The 16,959-nt window shown below is 41.2% G+C and overlaps 1 protein-coding gene across 1 annotated transcript in view; it reads right to left on the bottom strand.

Moving 5' to 3' along the window:
• Positions 1–7,631, bottom strand: part of LOC138176124 (transmembrane 7 superfamily member 3-like) — a 41,632-nt gene extending 34,001 nt beyond the window's left edge. The window contains exon 1 of the mRNA XM_069106883.1: positions 7,395–7,631. Within this exon, the coding sequence (XP_068962984.1) occupies positions 7,395–7,485 (91 nt within the window). The 5' untranslated portion in view covers positions 7,486–7,631. The remainder of the gene's footprint in view (positions 1–7,394) is intronic.
• Between the last annotated feature and the right edge of the window lie 9,328 nt (positions 7,632–16,959).

Consider the following 16,959-nt stretch of genomic DNA (forward strand, 5'->3'; position numbering starts at 1 on the left):
GCTTCACTTCCTCCTCCAGAGCCATCTGGGTCCAGTGGCCAGATATCGATCAGGATGACTGTTGATGGCCCAGGATGCAATGGGAGTCCCTGGCCCTTTAGGCTAAGCCTAACTGTGAGGTAAGGCTCATTCTGTCAATAGGCCTCTTAAAGAAGTGAGTCAAGGGATGGCCCCTTTAGTTTAAAAAAAAAAAAATCAAGCTGGGAGGGGAAGACCCCTCAGACTTGGGGGCCAAAAGAGATGTTACTAGTAACATTAACTCTGAGCTGGGAGGGCCCAAAATACATCCATTAAGCTGTCCTTGGGCAGGAACCTACTGTGGTCCAATCTATGAGCTCCAATCAATAAGAAAAATGAAGACAGGAAGGGCAGAGAGTTATCTTTCCCACAACAGGCTAGTCATACGGAAATGAAAAAAACACCATATAAATATATATTCAGCCTTCTCTCATCTCTGCCCCCAATCTGAGATATAAAAACCAGGCTAAGGCAATTTGTACAAGTTAATCAAGGTTTTAAAATTATGCCCCACTTCTCCCTGATTCCCCTTTTTTTTTTTTTGCCTTTTTTGGAGGGTAATTTGGGTTAAGTAACTTGCCCAAGGTTACACGGCTAGTTTTGTGTGTGTGTGTGTGGTTGTTAAGTGTCTAAGGCTAGAACTGAAATCGTATCCTCCTCTCCTGACTCCTGGGCCGGCACTTTACACACTGCGCCACCTAGCTGCCCCACTGATTCCCTTTTAAGAACTGAATCTCTCTCTACTGTCCACTAGAAGCTATGAAGTTTTATTACAATAAATAAAAATACAAAATACAAAAATATTACAAATATTACAAAAATATTACAAAAAATAAAAATACAAAAGCTTTAGCTTCTCACAAAATAAACACCTGTGTGCCAAGAAGTGTAGAATTTTCCTGCTTCAGCTTAAAAAAAGGAAAAACAAGCCCACCCGATACTTCCCTTGTACATCATACCTTAGACAGCTAAGCTTGCTTTCCCTTTGACCCCAATTGTAATTAGTTCAGAATCTGTCTATCCAATTACAAAGCAATTTTTTTTCTTTCTTTTCTTCCTTTTAGACACTTCAAAAGAACCTTATAGCCCTCACCTTAAGAATATAGTATACCATATTCTAGATGAAATACTGACAGGTTCATAATTAAACAGAAAACATTCACTGTCAGGGAGAGGCTGAGGAGATCATTCTATCACAGATTCAGAGCTGGGAAGAACCTTTGAGGTTGTCTAGAGACCACTTGGATCAAACTCAGAGAGAAACATGGGCCACAAAATCACATGCAAGGATCCCTTCAGATCACAGAGCGATGTAGAAAACCACAGGCATTTATCTTTTTTTTTTTTAATTGAACGGCAACACAACAAAATCAGAGCTATAATTTAATCTAATCAGAGGCACACTCAGGAGTATTGCAGTCCACACTTGACCAGTACAAGCGTGACACCTGGGACCTAGTCAAACCTCAATTTCCAAATAAGGAAACTAAAACTCAAAGAGTTTAAGTAACTTGTCCATCATTGTATAGAGATAAGTGTCACAGGATGTATATAACCTATATGTAGGAAGAAAATTTTGAACTCAAAAAAAATTTTTTTAATGTTAAAAATGTAATTGGGGGGAAAGATAAAATATTAAATGTTTTTAAAAAGAAAAAAAATAGGTGCTACAGGGCCAGGATTTGCTTCCCTTTGACATTTTTTATTTTTAATTATTATTGATATTCATTTTTATATCACTTTCATTTTCAAAAATTGGGGAAAGGTAGGCAGGGAGAGCATATCCTCTAGCCAAAAAGCCAGAGCCTCTCTTGTCACAAATAAATTTTTTTAAGTTAAAAAAAAGCTCAGTGAAATGCAAATAAAAAGTATATCACACCTATGAGATTGGCTAATATGACAGAAAAGGAAAATGGTAAATGTTGGAGATGTGGGAAAATTGGGGTACTAATGCATTGTTGGTGGAGTTGTGGACTGACCCAACCATTCTGGAGAGCAATTTGGAACTATGCCCAAAGAACAATTGAATTATTCATATCCTTTGATCCAGCAATACCATTAGTAGGTCTATATTCCAAAGACATCATGAAAAAGGGAAAGGGACCTACATGCACAAAAATATTTATAGCAGCTCTTTCTGTGGTGACAAAGAATTGGAAACTGAGGGGATGCTCATCAACTGGGAAATGGCTGAATAAAATTGTGGTATATGAATGCAATGGAATACTATTGTTCCATAACAAATGACAAGCTGGCAGATTTCAGAAAAACATAGAAAGACTTACGGGAAATGATGCTGAATGAAGGGAGCAGGGCCAGAAGAACGTTATACAGAGCAACGGCCTCACTGCACAATGACTAACTTTGACAGACTCAGCTCTTCTAAGCAATACAATGATATAAGGCAATTCCAAAAGACTCATGATGGAAAAGGCTATCCACATCCAGAGAAAGAACTATGGAGTCTGAATGCAGATCAAAACATGCCATTTTCACTTTTTTTATTGTTTTTAGTTGGCTTTTCCCTTTTGTTCTGTTTCTTCTTTCACAACATGACTAATTTGAAAAAATGTTTACATGACTGCACATGTATAACCTATATCAGATTACAAGCCATCTTGAGGAGGGAGAAAAAAATTTGAAACTCAAAATCTTATAAAAAATGAATGTTGAAAACTACCTTTACATGTAATTGGAAAAAATAAAATTCTACCAGCCCCCCTCAAAAAGAGCTCAGCAAAACCAACTTAATGCATCAACTGATTCTGATAGTAATGCTGTGCTCCAAACCCAGTCATCCACCTCTACAAAGGAAGGGCTATGTATTTTGCCATCTTTGGGGGTCAAATGCCTTTGATTACAACGTAGAGAATGATAATATAGGGGTCTCAAAAGTCTTAATGAAGACTTAAGCTACTAAAAACTTAAAACTACCCTCTTTCCACATATAGGGTGTGCAAAAAAAAAAACAACAAACCTTAGTTTAGTACTAAGCTTTACTAATTTCAAACTGCACTAAGACTTTTAGGACACTGTACATCTTTGGCATCAGGTATTTTCCCAGACCTCTTCTTGCTCAAAGCATGTCCACAAATAAGGAAGAAGGCCATGGCTACCCTAGGGAAACAGAGGCACTTGAACTAATCCAATAAAACAAATATTTATTAAGCAGGTAATATATGCAAGGCAAGAGTCAGAGTGGGTACTGGTAGAGTTGGTTTCATAACCAGGAAGAACCTCTCATTCTCCTAGGTAGTTCTTTAAGAGTATAAGATACAGAGCAAGAAAAAATGTAAGCATGTGGATGGGTTATAGGGGTGAGGAACCTGAGGCCTCCAAGTCACATGTGGCCCTCAAGGTCCTCAAGTGCAACCCTCTGACTGAATCCAAACTTCACAAAACAAATCCACTTAATAAAAATATTTGTTAATAAAAGGATTCTAACTGTTAGAATCTCTACTACTGGGGAGAGACAATATTCACATCTTAACTCTCTACTTACAGCATCAAAGGATCTTAGATATGGAGCTGGATTTGAAGCTTAGAGACCAACTATTCCAACTTCTTCATTTTACAGATGAGAAAACTGAGAGGCCCAAAGAGTCACTTGTCCAGGGTCACAGAATTGGTAAGTGATCTTACCAAAAGTTGAATTTTGGTTTTTGATTCCAAACCCAGTGTTCTTTCTGCTGTGTGAGGCTGCTGCAGTGTTTCAGGATATCAATTTTTATACTGTCACACTGAGAATTTAAAGGGCACCAAAACTGGAATATTTATGCAAAATAAAAACCTCAACAGAAAAATTCTTAATACAACGTTTAAATGTTCAGTTTGAGAACTGGAAGTTTGGAGATTCAAAATCCAGAGTTATAAAAATTTAACTATAAACAGGCTAAAGAAAGAACCCTTTACGTGAAGAAAAATGCTTCTAGCATATTTCATTGCTAATTGGCATCTATATCAAAGAGCTAGGTGAATGGGAACTATTACCATCATACACGAGAATGAGAACAGGGTTAATAGAAGGAATTATTGCAAAACTCAACTTAAAAAAAACCTCTGGTGAGGACAGAATATTATAATGATGAAATTTTGGAAAAATCTGTAAGTTTTTAATTCACTATAGACTCCTGCCTAATACTCTAAATGACCTAATCTATGTAATGCTTTCTCCCACTCAAAGTTATCATAAACATATAATTTGACCACCTTCTGGGATGCCTTTTCCAGTCCCCTTTAATCTTAGTACCTTCCCTTTAGTGGTATTCAATCATTTTTCAGTCCTGTCTGGAAAAAAATAAAACCCATTTGGGGTTTTCTTGACAGAGATACTGGAGTGGTTTGCTATTTCCTTCTCCAGTTCATTTTATAGATAAGGAAACTGAGGCAAACAGGGGTCTCATCTCAGGCAGATAAGCCTTCCTGACTCCAGGCCCTGAACTCTATCCACCCACCCTTTCTTTCCCTGATACTACCCCCACCTGATCCTGTATATATTTCGTTTGTATATAGCTGCTTGCATGCTGTCTCCCTCATTAGACCACAAGCTGCCTGAAAGCAGAGACTTCAACCCGTCTCAGGAAGCTCTTTACTGGGCTGACCTCATCATCCTCAGCAGCCCTGGTTCTCCACTGGACTACTACCCTCTTGTCTCACTGAGTGGGCAACGGGGCCATGAACACCAACCTCCAATCAGGCATCTCATTTCTCTTCTGGCTGCACTACTTCAGAACTTCTCAGAGAGACCCCCACACCATACTCCTGATCCTGTCCGTCCTCCCTCCGGCACCCCTTGAAGTCCACTTCTGTGTGCTGTCTTCCTCTAGTCTATAAACTCCTTGAAGGCAGAAACGATTTCTTTTTCCCTTTTTGGATCCCCAGTGCTGAACACAGTACCTGGCACATAGTAATATTTAATAAATGTTTACTGACTGACACAGTGCCTGGCACATAGTAAACCCTTAATTAATGATAGGTCAGTGACTCACTGACCAGCTAAGGGCCTATAAACCATAGGCTACCCTGTCCTAGAGGATGGAGGACTGGACTTTAAGTCATGGAAACTTCAGTTCAGACACTTGGCAAGTTATTTAAGTGCCTTCCATGAATATCCCCATCTACAAAGTAGGACTAATAAAGACTCAATAAAGATGTCTGAGGCACTCTTGAAATAATGCTTGTGAAGCAATGCTACGGCACTATTCAAATGCCCAGTATCAGGCTATCTGACCTACAGAATCCAGCCACCAGTTTTATGCCCAACCCCACCACTCTTAAGCCCATTTCTCACACCTACCTCTCCTTAGGCAGCAATCACATTGTCAGGAAGGCATTCTAAGTGCCAAGTGTTATGAACCTGGCATTTCCACCTCAAACTCTGGTTTTATGAGATACATAAAAATCTTGATAATGCTTGTGCTAAATTAAAGTCTTTCTTAATTGTTTATATTCATCCTCATATACATGTCAAAACAAGTCTGGTTACTCAGTGGGGACACTTAAGTTTTCTCTAAAGGAAATGCAAGAAGGGCCCAACAGAAGAAATGCCACAGGGGGAAGGGATAAGAAAAACATCAGCTTCAGCAATGCTCAAATGTCATGGGGTGGTTGGTTTGGGGGAGGGGGGGGAGAATAGCCTGTGATGTAATAAATTCCTCTACTGTGTAGATCAGTAAACCACACTGCAATCTGGTTTTTAGTTAGCAAGGTGCCAAGAATAGTAAAAAGAAAGAGACTGATGGGGTGGCTAGGTGTTAAAGTGAATAGAGCACTGGCCCTGGAGTCAGGAGGACCTGAGTTCAAATGTGGCCTCAAGACACAACACTTAATAGCCATGTGACCTTGGGCAAGTCAATTAACCCCAATTGCCCTAACTTCCCCCCTCCAAAAAGCAAAAAGAAAAAGAAAGGGACTGATTATTATCAGGCAAGTTATGTGTCAGAAGGGAGACTAAATTAAGCCCTGGTCTTCCAGACTGAGGTGAGCTCTCTTTCCATTAGAGCCAGGAACTTTGCATCAAGGATTAATTAATGGCTTTTTGATTCAGTTCTTGACCAGACTCTTCCAGGTTCAAAATAATGCCAAATTTCTACCAAAAAAATAAATGCCAAGTGCTTCTGATTAGTTGTTTGTTTTTTAATCTCTGACATGGTGGGTATATTTTGTTCTTGATATAATAGAAAGAACACTGAGTTAGGAGCCAGAAGGCGAGAGTTCTGGCCCTGCCTACATCACCTGATGGATGAGTAAACTTGGACAAGCTAGTTTTTAACATACAAGATCAGGATAAAATACCATGTGCTCTACCAATCATGGGGGGGGCATCAAAGATTTAATGGGAGGATACTTCTAAGGCTTTAAAGCACTACACTTTAGTCCTGGGATATTTTTATAAACTGCTTTGTATTAGAAACATAACCTCATCTTCTTGAGACAAAGCAACATAAAAAACTAGCATTCCCAGGGGTGCAACTCAGTTTTGCAAAAGCTGGACATTTCTGAAATTCAAATTATTCAGGTTGTTTCATTTGCTTGCATTAAAGATACTCCTTTAGGCCTCAAATACTCAAAGCAAGTTAATAGCGTTTAAAGGAGCCTGATGATCTCTCCCACATAGTGCTAAAGGAGAAAAAAAAGGAACAAACCAGGAATTGTTGTCAGACCCCACGCACCAAGCACATGACACACGACTTACAAAGACTAATTCTCTGCATGACTTTTCCTAACCAGACATAGCAAATTCCTTGAAATGACTGCTCTAATATGTGACCTGGAGGTTCCACACTGGAGGTCACCCTTGTGTTGTCGAGGGCCCTAACACCCGTTATTTCTGCACCTGGACTACGCTACCTCAGGTCTGGGCCCCAGTTTGAAGAAGTGGCATGGGAAAGCCAGAAACATGGCTGCTCCAGACGCTGGGCTACAATGTCCCCGGAGAAACGGAGCCAGATGACAGGGATTCTCAAGCTTCTGCCCCGGCTTTCGTGTATCGGCATCGGGGAGGGGGCTCAGCAGAGGCGTCCCGGGAGGTCAAAGCCCCTTCTGAAAGCAACCGATCTTTCTCCCCAGGGTGTAAACGAAGGCCTCCGTCTTTTCTCCTCCCTAAGACGCTCACTCGGTCACCCAGCAAACCTTTTAAAATGCACGTGAGCATTTTTAAATAGGGTATTTTGTAATGTTTTAAAATAAGATATAAAATATATTCTGTTGCAAGAAATAATGCATTAGCATGGCGCAAAAATATATACATATACACACATACATGTGTATATGTGTGTGGGTGGGTGCACATACATACATGCATCCATTCATGCATACAGGTCCAAGTTGCAACCGGCAGCCCCCACCCCGCTCCCCAGCCCCTACTCTCGCCTTACCTAAGCTGGAGTTCACCGGGGTCTCAGTTGCACCAGCCAGCCCCAACCCCAGCCCCAGAAGAACCAAGTGCAGGGGCCCGAGCAGCCCCATGGTGCCTGGAGCCTCGCTAGCCCGGAGCGCCCCAGCGGCCCCGCATCGCCGCCCGGCTGCGGCGCACCTGTCCGCCCCGCGCCGACCCCCGCCGTTTCCCGAGGCCAAGCTCAAGGCTTCCTCTTCCGGCGCTTCCCTGGTTGGGGCACCCCGCGGCTCCGCCTCCCGCGGGGGGCCAGGGGCACCGAATGGCGCGGAGGGGCGTTTTCCAAGGAGCCGGCGGCTCCTCCCCCTGCTTCCCAAAGTGTCCGCGCGCTCGCCCGCCAGCACCGAGCACAGTCCGCGTTCCGGCGCTTTGCTCAGCGCGTGGCACGTAGTAGGCGCTTAATAAATGCACGCCCACCTGCTGGGGGAAAGGTGATCCGGGTGGCAGCAGCACCCTGGCGTTGTTTTCTTGTTTGTTTGTGGGGGCGGGGTTGATCTAGGGTTCCCAGGTTGCTGACTGATTTAACCCAACGTTTCCCCAGGGTTTTGCGTTCTTCTTAGAAAGCCTAAAACTTGAAACAAACCCCGGGTTTCCATCTGCACGCATGTGGACTCCTGCACCTGGGAGCATTCAACTCTCTTGTAAGGAGAGGACGCTGGCTGGCCCGAACTCTGAAATGCTGAGTCTTGTGAAGGAAGAGAAATGGACCGGCCTCCTGCTTTCTAGGATTGTTTTTCGGTTTGTTGTGGTTTCTCTAGTTCTCCAAGGAAGTCAGTTTGTCAAAATGAAAAATGTGAAAGTCGAGGTGGCTTCCCTCATTGGGTAGGGAAATGTTACTGCTTCACAAAATTGGGATTATTTCATCCTGGCCCCCCAGTGTGTAAATTCTCAGTACTTGTAACCCCGGGATCTAGCACAGTAGTATCATAGATTTATAACTGGAAAAGAAAGACCTTAGGAGTACCCACATCCAATTCTCCCCCACTCCTTACAAGTAAAGAAACAGACTGAGAGTGATTACTTACCTAGGGTCACACTGCCAGTAAGGTTCTGAGGTAGGATTTGAACTCAGTTCTATCCTGATTCCCATTCCCTGGGCCTTCTAGGTTATGTCACCTAGACCAGGCTTAGGCTTGTTGATTGCTAGATTGGTTGGACCAACTCACTGATTTATATATGCTATAAGGGAACACTCTTTGGTAATCTTATTTATGAAAACATTAATTTCTGCTAAAATCCGGAGGAACAACTCCACTTATGCTCTGTTTTTATGCAATTTGACAGAAATTTTGGATACAGGGCTTGCTAAAGGCTTTGCCAAAATGGTACTCCTGGGCAGGAAGCTTACTTACATAATAATGGCTTCTGGGCAAAATTGCAATGTTATCAGTTTTCTTGGGCAACCTACCAACCCTTTTTTTGCCTCTAGCTAGTCATAACCTCCAGGCCTCAACTTCCTTATCTATAAAAAGAAAGAGGTTGGACTAGCCTCTAAACCCCCTTCGAATTCTAGTTCATCTCCTGAGTCTCCAACAAAGAGACTCTTTTCTTTAATTCTTATCTATAATGGTAATAGCTAATATATATATGTATATATATATATATATATACACTTTAAGGTTTACAAAGCAAACACATGTCATTAATTTATTTGATCCTTAAAACAACCCTTGGTGGTAGACATTATCATTCTCTGCCTTTTATAGAAAAGGAAATTGAAGCTGAGAAAGTGTGATTTGTCCCTCCTCACATGTGGTATGTATCTCAGGGAGGATCTGAATTCACATCCTCCAGACTACAATTCCAGTGCTCAACCCACTATGTCAAGTAACTGTCTCATTGTTAGCTATCTCCTGCAGCAGATGTCTATTTCCTTGCTTTGGCAATAGTTCCCATAAAGGTTATTTCCAGCTCCCCAGTAATGGTGATTATCAAGATCCCAAAGACCTGGGGCTTGAAAGAAATTGGTTCCAGGCAAAAAGAAATTAGGTGATTTTTAAGTAAGAACTTCAAAAGAAAAAAATCTTCTTGCTTCTGATGATCACTTTGTTGACACAGGGAAGAGGCCTGGTCTCATGAGCGATGTGGTAGATTAGTAATGTTTTTATTTTAAATCACCGCATACTTGGATGTTTACCTAAAGTCACCCAAAATGTTTAGGAAAAGGTCCTAGAGGATATAATGGACTGGGTGTCTCACTGGGAAGGGCAATGTTAGTGTGTGAATCGTGAACTATCAAAAGGAACCCTCATTGTTTAGACTCCAAAAGCTTCCAGCCTCTGGGAAGGAATGATAATCTTCCCCACAGCCTCAGGACAAGTCCCTACTGCTGCCAAATGATAAGATTCTACTGAAAACTAAAGATAACTGGAAATAGATGCTTAGAGAGGAGACAACTTGTTAGGGAGAAAAATATGTCTTCTTCACAGGAAGATTAGTCGGAAGATCACAGGACTCTGGAGTTAAAGGTTGTTGAGTCATTTTCAGTCGAGTTTGACGTTTGGTTGACTCCATTAGGGTTTTCTTAGCAAAGATACTAGAGTGGTTGTAGCAGCAAGCACCCCAGCCTAGGGTGTCTGCCAACACAGATTCTTAGATCTGCTTTGTTAAAGGAAAGCAACTCAAAATGGGTTAACAAGCTTACTTTAATCAGTCAAATATGTATCGTTACCTAGTTCAGGGGAAAGAGGTCAGCACCCCAAACTTCAGAGTACACAGACAGAATTATCAAGACAGAGAAACAGATCAAAGTGAGCCCCAAAACAAAGCTACACATCAGGGCTTATATAGCCTTCTCCTGGCTCAGAGAATGTAACAACCTTATTGACTCACTGGCCAATCAAGAAGTATCTACTGAAAAACAAGCCTCCAACCCCAGGCTCCAGGTGCACTTTAGCCTAGGGGCAGGGAAGATCTTTAAATTTGCATTTCCATTACAGTGGTTTGCGATTTCCTTTTTCAGCTCATTTTAACTGAGGCAAACAGGGTTGATTTGCCCAGGGTCACAGAGCTAGTAAGTGTCTGAGGCTAAATTTAAACTCAGGAAGATGAGTCTTCCTGACTTCAGACCCTGTGCTCTATCCATGGTAGCACCCAGGCTCAAACCTTATCTTAGACATTCACTATGCATGTTAATGGCAAATCACTTAACCCTCTTTGGCCTCAGGTGTAAAATGAGGGACTGGACTCAGAATTCCTTCGTTTCTAGCTCTGTATCTATGATCCTGGTACATAATTCTTTTAAGATTTGCAAAGCACTTGGGCGGCTAGGTGGTGCAGTGAATAGAGCACCAGCCCTAGAGTCAGGAGGACCTGAGTTCAAATGTGACCTCAGACACTTAACACAAAACTAGCCATGTGACCTTGGGCAAGTCACTTAACCCCAATTGCCCTATCTTCCCCCCTCCAAAAGCAAAAAAAAAAAAAATTTTGCAAAGTACTTTACATAATCTCATTCAGTCCTCACAACGATCCTAAGAAGTATTATTAGTTTCATTCTACCTAAGAGAAAACTGAGGCTTGCTAAAGAACACACAAAATGAGCATGTGTTGGCACTGGGTTCAGACCTGGGTTTCTCTCAGTCTTCAATGCAATACTCTTCTACATACGCCATGCTGTGTCAGTGAGGTATGTAGCTGATAGCTGTGGACTGGTCAGAGTGGTCTGGCAAAATATGCTGAAAACATAGCCTGGATTTTACAATATAAATGTTAGAACTAGCAGGGATCTAAGGAATGGGGGCAGAGAGCTAATTTATTTTAAATAAAATCCGATTTAAATAGAAATATTCCCCTGCATATTGACTTAGAAAACCACAAATTAACATTATATTGTATTGTATTTTTATTTGTTTCATCAAACATTTCCCAATTACATTTTAATCTAGCTCTGGCCTTATTGCAGGAGTTTTATTGTAGGAGTTTAACAACTTAGATTTAGAAAACTATGCAAAGTCTAAATACAATTTATATATAATCAAAAGCATTTGCTGTTGTGCCTGCTATGTGCTTAGCAGCAAGACATTGCAGTCTGACATCTGATCTCATTACTCAACTGAAACTATTCTCTCCCAAGTTATGGCTGATCCCTTTTTGCCAAATCTGATAACATTTTGTCTGCCCTCACCTTTTTTTTTTAACAACATCTATTATATTTTATACTATAGACCACCCTCTCCTCCTGGATATTCTCTCTTTTCTTGGTTTTTAATGATACTTCTCCTTCCTGGTTTTCCTCCTACCTATCTGACTGAAGGGAGCCAAAACATCTGATCCAGGAATCAGGCTGATCTTTAGCTCCAGGCTTTCTAGAGGCCGATCCAAAGTATCCAGTCCTGGTTTTCTCTGTGATGCGGCTGTAAATCGGAACCTTCCCCATATCCTTCAATCCAGGGCTGTACCCTGTTCTGGGATTCTAGCCAGAAGGTGTTAGCCCTCCCATACATTTTAAGATACTATTCTTGTGGTTTGGAAAATCATCAAAGCCATGATTATCTTCAAGACCTAATTGATATCACTGTCTGGCATCTTGAAATTTAACAAAGCAGTATTAGAAAACTAAGTGACCAAATTTACCTTCTTTGTTTTAATGCTCTATAAAAACCTTGCTCATGGTATCAGTAAACAGATTGCATTGATGATCTTGCCTGGACCACAATTACAAATCACACTTTCCTTAAGAAACCACTCAAGTTATCTCTACATCTGACCACTCATTCTTAGTCTCTTTTGCTGGCTCGAAATCCATATCACATTTTCTAAGTGAGGACATTTTCCAAGGTTCTGTCCTAGGCTGTCTCTCTCTCATGTTTGTGTGGATAGAGTTGTAATAGTAATGGAATTTGAAGATCCTTTTGTATTGGCAAGCTAACAGGTACTTAGCACTTAGTTTCAAGTTAATTATATAAAGCCTCCGTTAGGAAACAGAAGGTATGAACCCCTGTTGCTGACATAACAGGAAGGGGCTGGTACAGGGAGGAGCTAATACCTCATGTAAAGAAAAGCACCAGCTGGAGAGTCAGAACTTTTTAGAGCAAGCCTCCTGGAGGCTGAGGAGGAGAGGCCCAGGCTGGAGAAAGTGATTTTGATTTTGAGAACCAAGCTTATGGTGGCAGAGCTTCTTCTGTGAGCCAGCCAAAACTTCTGCTGAGAGCTTCTGAGAACCAGCCAAAGACTTCCCAAGGACCAGAAGACTTCTGAGGACCAGCCAAGCTGCCAGAGGAAGCATGATTGTGGTGTAGGTACTTTGTCTGTTTTGGGTCTATGTTGATTTCACAGGTAAAAAGTGATTTTGATAAGGGTGCCAGCAATGTGAATGAACGTTATTGTAGCTTTGTTAAGCCTTATCTTCCCAGGAACAGAAACTGTGAAGGACTTGAGGTCGATTAGACACTGTGAGCTTCAGTATGGAACAGAAACTGCATGGAGAGCTGGACAAGAAACTAGGAGCTATCTGCCTTTGAACTCAGGTGGTAGTTGGTTAGATTTGGGCAGGAGCTGGAACCATTGAAGAGTAACCTTGGAAGTTGAGAGACTGCCTCCAGTCAAGATGAAAAGAACTCTCCTTGGGTGTTTAATCATGACAGATGAGATTGTTGAGTTGTAACATGGTGAATGCTGTATTTTGATTTTCTGTGAATATTACGTTCTGATTTGTTACTGAATAAATAGAGAGTTTTCTATACTGTGAAATCAGAACCTTGAAAGCTATTCACAGCAGCAGTCCTCTGGAAAGCTGCTCATGTTTGACTTTACAAAAGTGCTGGGTCAGGAGACAGGAGAATTCATGAGTTCAAATCTGGCCTCAGATACTTAACTAGCTGTGTGACACTGGGCAAGTCACTTAGCCCTGTATGCCTCAGTTTCCTCATCTGTAAAATGAACTGGAGAAGGAAAAGGCAAAATGCTCAAGTATCTTTATCAAGAAAACCCCAAATGGCATCACAAAGAGTCAGACATGACTGAAACGACCCAATAATAATAATATATATAGCTGTGTATACATACATGTGTGTATTATTACTAGATTAGTAGACACTCTGTTTTCTAGAGCTAAGGCACAGCAAGTGAGTTGTGCCCTGAGCTTGGCATAACAAGAATCACCCTCTGGAGGATCTCACCCTTTGGTAAAATCACATAATTGCTGTGTTGCTTTGACAGCACCAGGTGGACATGGATATCATTGAGGGCTTTAGGAGAGAAGAGAAGGTTTGAAATAGCTACTGTGGGGAGCAATCAGGAGACAGGTATGTGACTTCCTCTACCATTTGTAACAGCATGTAAAGGAGCAGGGGAGATGTTAGATGGTGGGGATAACCCAGATTAGGACTTTGAAAGGATGAAAACAGCAATCAAAAAAAGGGCAAAGCAGTCTAAAGTAGCAGGCATGTGGGGCAGCTAGGTGTTGCAGTGAATAGAGCACTGCCCTGGAGTCAGGAGGACATGAGTTCAAATCCTACCTCAGACACTTAACACTTACTAGTTGTGTGACCTTGGGCAAGTCACTTAACTCCAACTGCCCTGCCTTCCCCCCTCCAAAAAAAAAGTAGCAGGCATAGTATATTTGAAGGAGAGGGAGAAAATTTGTAATTCCACAGACTGTGGAACTGAATGTTGTAAATTAGAAGTAAATTAATTAATTAATTTAAAATAAAATTAAAAAAAAAGAAATTGGTGAATCATAGGCCCAACTGATGGAAGCATAAAATAAATTCATGTACAGGTGCAAACAATTTCCTTCCCTTCCCCTCCCCCCATCTCATAATCTCTGGGTAAAACAGGGTAGCAACAAGGAATACAATAGGGAAAGCAGTAAGGGCCACTGAGGGAGCTAGAAAGGATGTCTAGGTAACCATAATAGGAAAGTTAAATGAAGTAATAAGGCCATAATAATACTTGTGCAGTGTTGGGATTCTTAAGCTGTGGTCCATTGTTGTTGGTTTTTGTTGTTTTTTATGTTGTTTACTGAATTTCAATATAATTGGTTTCCTTTGTAATCCTATATATTTTATGTGTCTACAAATGTTATCCTGAGAAGAATCCCTAGGTTTCACCAGACTGCCAAAGGGGTCCATGAAACAGACAAAAAATGTTAGCAACTTCTCATCTAAGGCTTTATATTTACAAAGGTTTTTCAAATACACAATCATTTCATCCTCATTATAGCCATATTAGTTAGGCAGAGAAGATACTATCCCTAATTTTAAAATGAGGGCATAGACTCGGAGCTTAAGTGTTATCCAAGGTCAGATAGTAAATCATAGGACTGGGGTTAGATTCTAGGTTTCTCTGACTTTTTGGAGTAGGTGTCTTTCCCTCCCATTACAACAAAAAGAGGAAAGGAGGGGCAGCTAGGTGGGGCAGTGAATAGAGCACTGGCCCTGCAGTCAGGAAGATCTGAGTTAAAATCTGTCCTCTGACACTTAACACTTACTGGCCTCATGACCTTGGGCAAGTCACTTAACCCCAATTGCCCTGCCTCGCCCCTTCCAAAAAACAAAAAAAAACAAAAAAAAAAAAAGAAAGAGTTAATGAATACTATTAGTAGCTGGCAATTCCCAGCACAAGATCAAGGTACCTGTTTATAGACCTGAAAAAGACAATAGAGAGGCCTGTTGTTTTCTAGGGCTTGTATCAACCAATCAACAAATATTTAATAAGCATCTATTATGTACTAGGAATTAGGGTTACAAATACAAAAACCTCTACCCTCAAGGAGCTTGCATTCTAACTGGGCAGTCAACCTGAACATTGAGGGTCAGAGTTGTGTGTGGGACAAGATGAGCCTTGCCCAAATAAAAATAAGCAGAGATATCTCCAAGTAGAGACAGGAAGGATTTATTTAATCATTTCTTCTTGCAATAAGGGCAGTCTCCTTACTAGAGGCAATCTAGTAGGAGAGACAAAATGCAAAGCTTCATCATATACTCAAAAGGCAAACCCCTTCTCCCCCCACCCTTGTCCTGTCCTGTTCCCATTAATTAGGAACTGAGGCACACAATCTTAACCGAAAAAATCTGCTGGCATTGCAAGTGAAATGTCAGTAATATCAAAAAGCAGAAGGTACATGTGTAGTGGACATGAAAACAGACAAAATATGTCATCAGTATCAACTTAGATTTGAAAGCAGAAGATAAATGTTTTAATAATATCAATATAGATATGAAAGCAGACAATATTTTATGAATCATGGGGATTTTAGGATATGGTGACCTGCCTGAAGTTCTGCAACAGGATTTCCAGTTTTATATTTGTACAGGTCAGATGGTGGTCAGTGGAAACAAGTCTGGGGCATTCGGGCCTGTGGTTAAATTTGCAGGGTCTGTGGTTAAATTTGCAGGGTCTGTGCTTTCCCCTCCTATACATTAGCTAAGCTTAGCTAAAACTTCAACTTATGACCAGGGAAGTAAGGCAAGGGTCCCAGGCTCCTAGCCCAGGTTGCTAAGTCTTTGGTGCTTTATTACAATTCTGTTCAGATTTTTGGAATGTTACCTGAGAAGTTTTCACTTTTATTCCATTCAGTTGGGAGAGCTGGTTCAGGTTTTGAAAGAATTCAATTAGATCTTCTCTTTAGCCAATGGGGTGCTTTATTAACGCAAAAGCACTAGAGCCTGAGACTTAGCAAGGAGCTAAACAAAAGGCATTGATATAGGACTAGGACCAGACTTATATAGGACCAAAAACTATACAGCCTGTAGGATGATAGTGTAATTTTAAAGTTTCTAAAGGGGGTTGGAGATTTAGAGACAAGATAAGTCTTGCAAGATAAAGGCACAGGATGAGGATGATGAATGACACAAGATAAGGAAGACAAGGAAGTTTATGGTCCAGGATAAGGGGAAGTTTTGTGGTATTTCAAAATAAGGGGAGACTTTAGGATGCCAGGGAATGAACAACTCAACCCTTGGGGCACCTCTGTATTTTAGGGTGCCTTTAGAGGATAAACCAGGGAAAGGGCAACTCAACCTTTAGCGCACCTTTGTATCTACATCATGAACACATGAGTATATAAAAACAGATACCGAATAACCTTGGAGAAGGCATTAGCCCTTCGGGGAACTAGAAAAGACCTTATACAAGAAAGTGGTGAGCCGGCTACATTTTGAAAGGAACCAGGATTCCAAGAGTTGGAGCTAAATAGGAAGAGCATTCCAGGTATGGGGGGACAGCCACTGAAAAGGCATAGAGATGGGAGATGGGAGTGTTACTCATGAAGAACATCAAGAAAGACTATAGGATAAAAGCCATTATGGTTGGACTATATAGTATGTGTGTGTGGAGGGCAGTAGTAAGAAGGCTGGAAAAGTAAGACACAGGGCCATGTTGTGAAGAGCTTGAAATTCTAAATGCAGTTTATATTTGATGCTAGAAGCAATAGGGAACAACTGGTGTTTATTAAGTAGAAAGGTGACATGGTCAGACCTGTGCTTTAAGGAAATCACTCTGGCCACTGTGTGGGGAGAACTGAGAATATTGCAATATTTCAGGTGAGAATTTGAACCAGGTTGGTAGCTGAGTGGAGAGAAGTATATTTTTGAGAGATGTTGTGG

This window comes from Petaurus breviceps, unplaced genomic scaffold, assembly GCF_028583685.1.
Source record: "Petaurus breviceps papuanus isolate PSGF00001 unplaced genomic scaffold, PetGlider_PUasm1.0 81, whole genome shotgun sequence".
Lineage (NCBI taxonomy): Eukaryota > Metazoa > Chordata > Mammalia > Diprotodontia > Petauridae > Petaurus > Petaurus breviceps.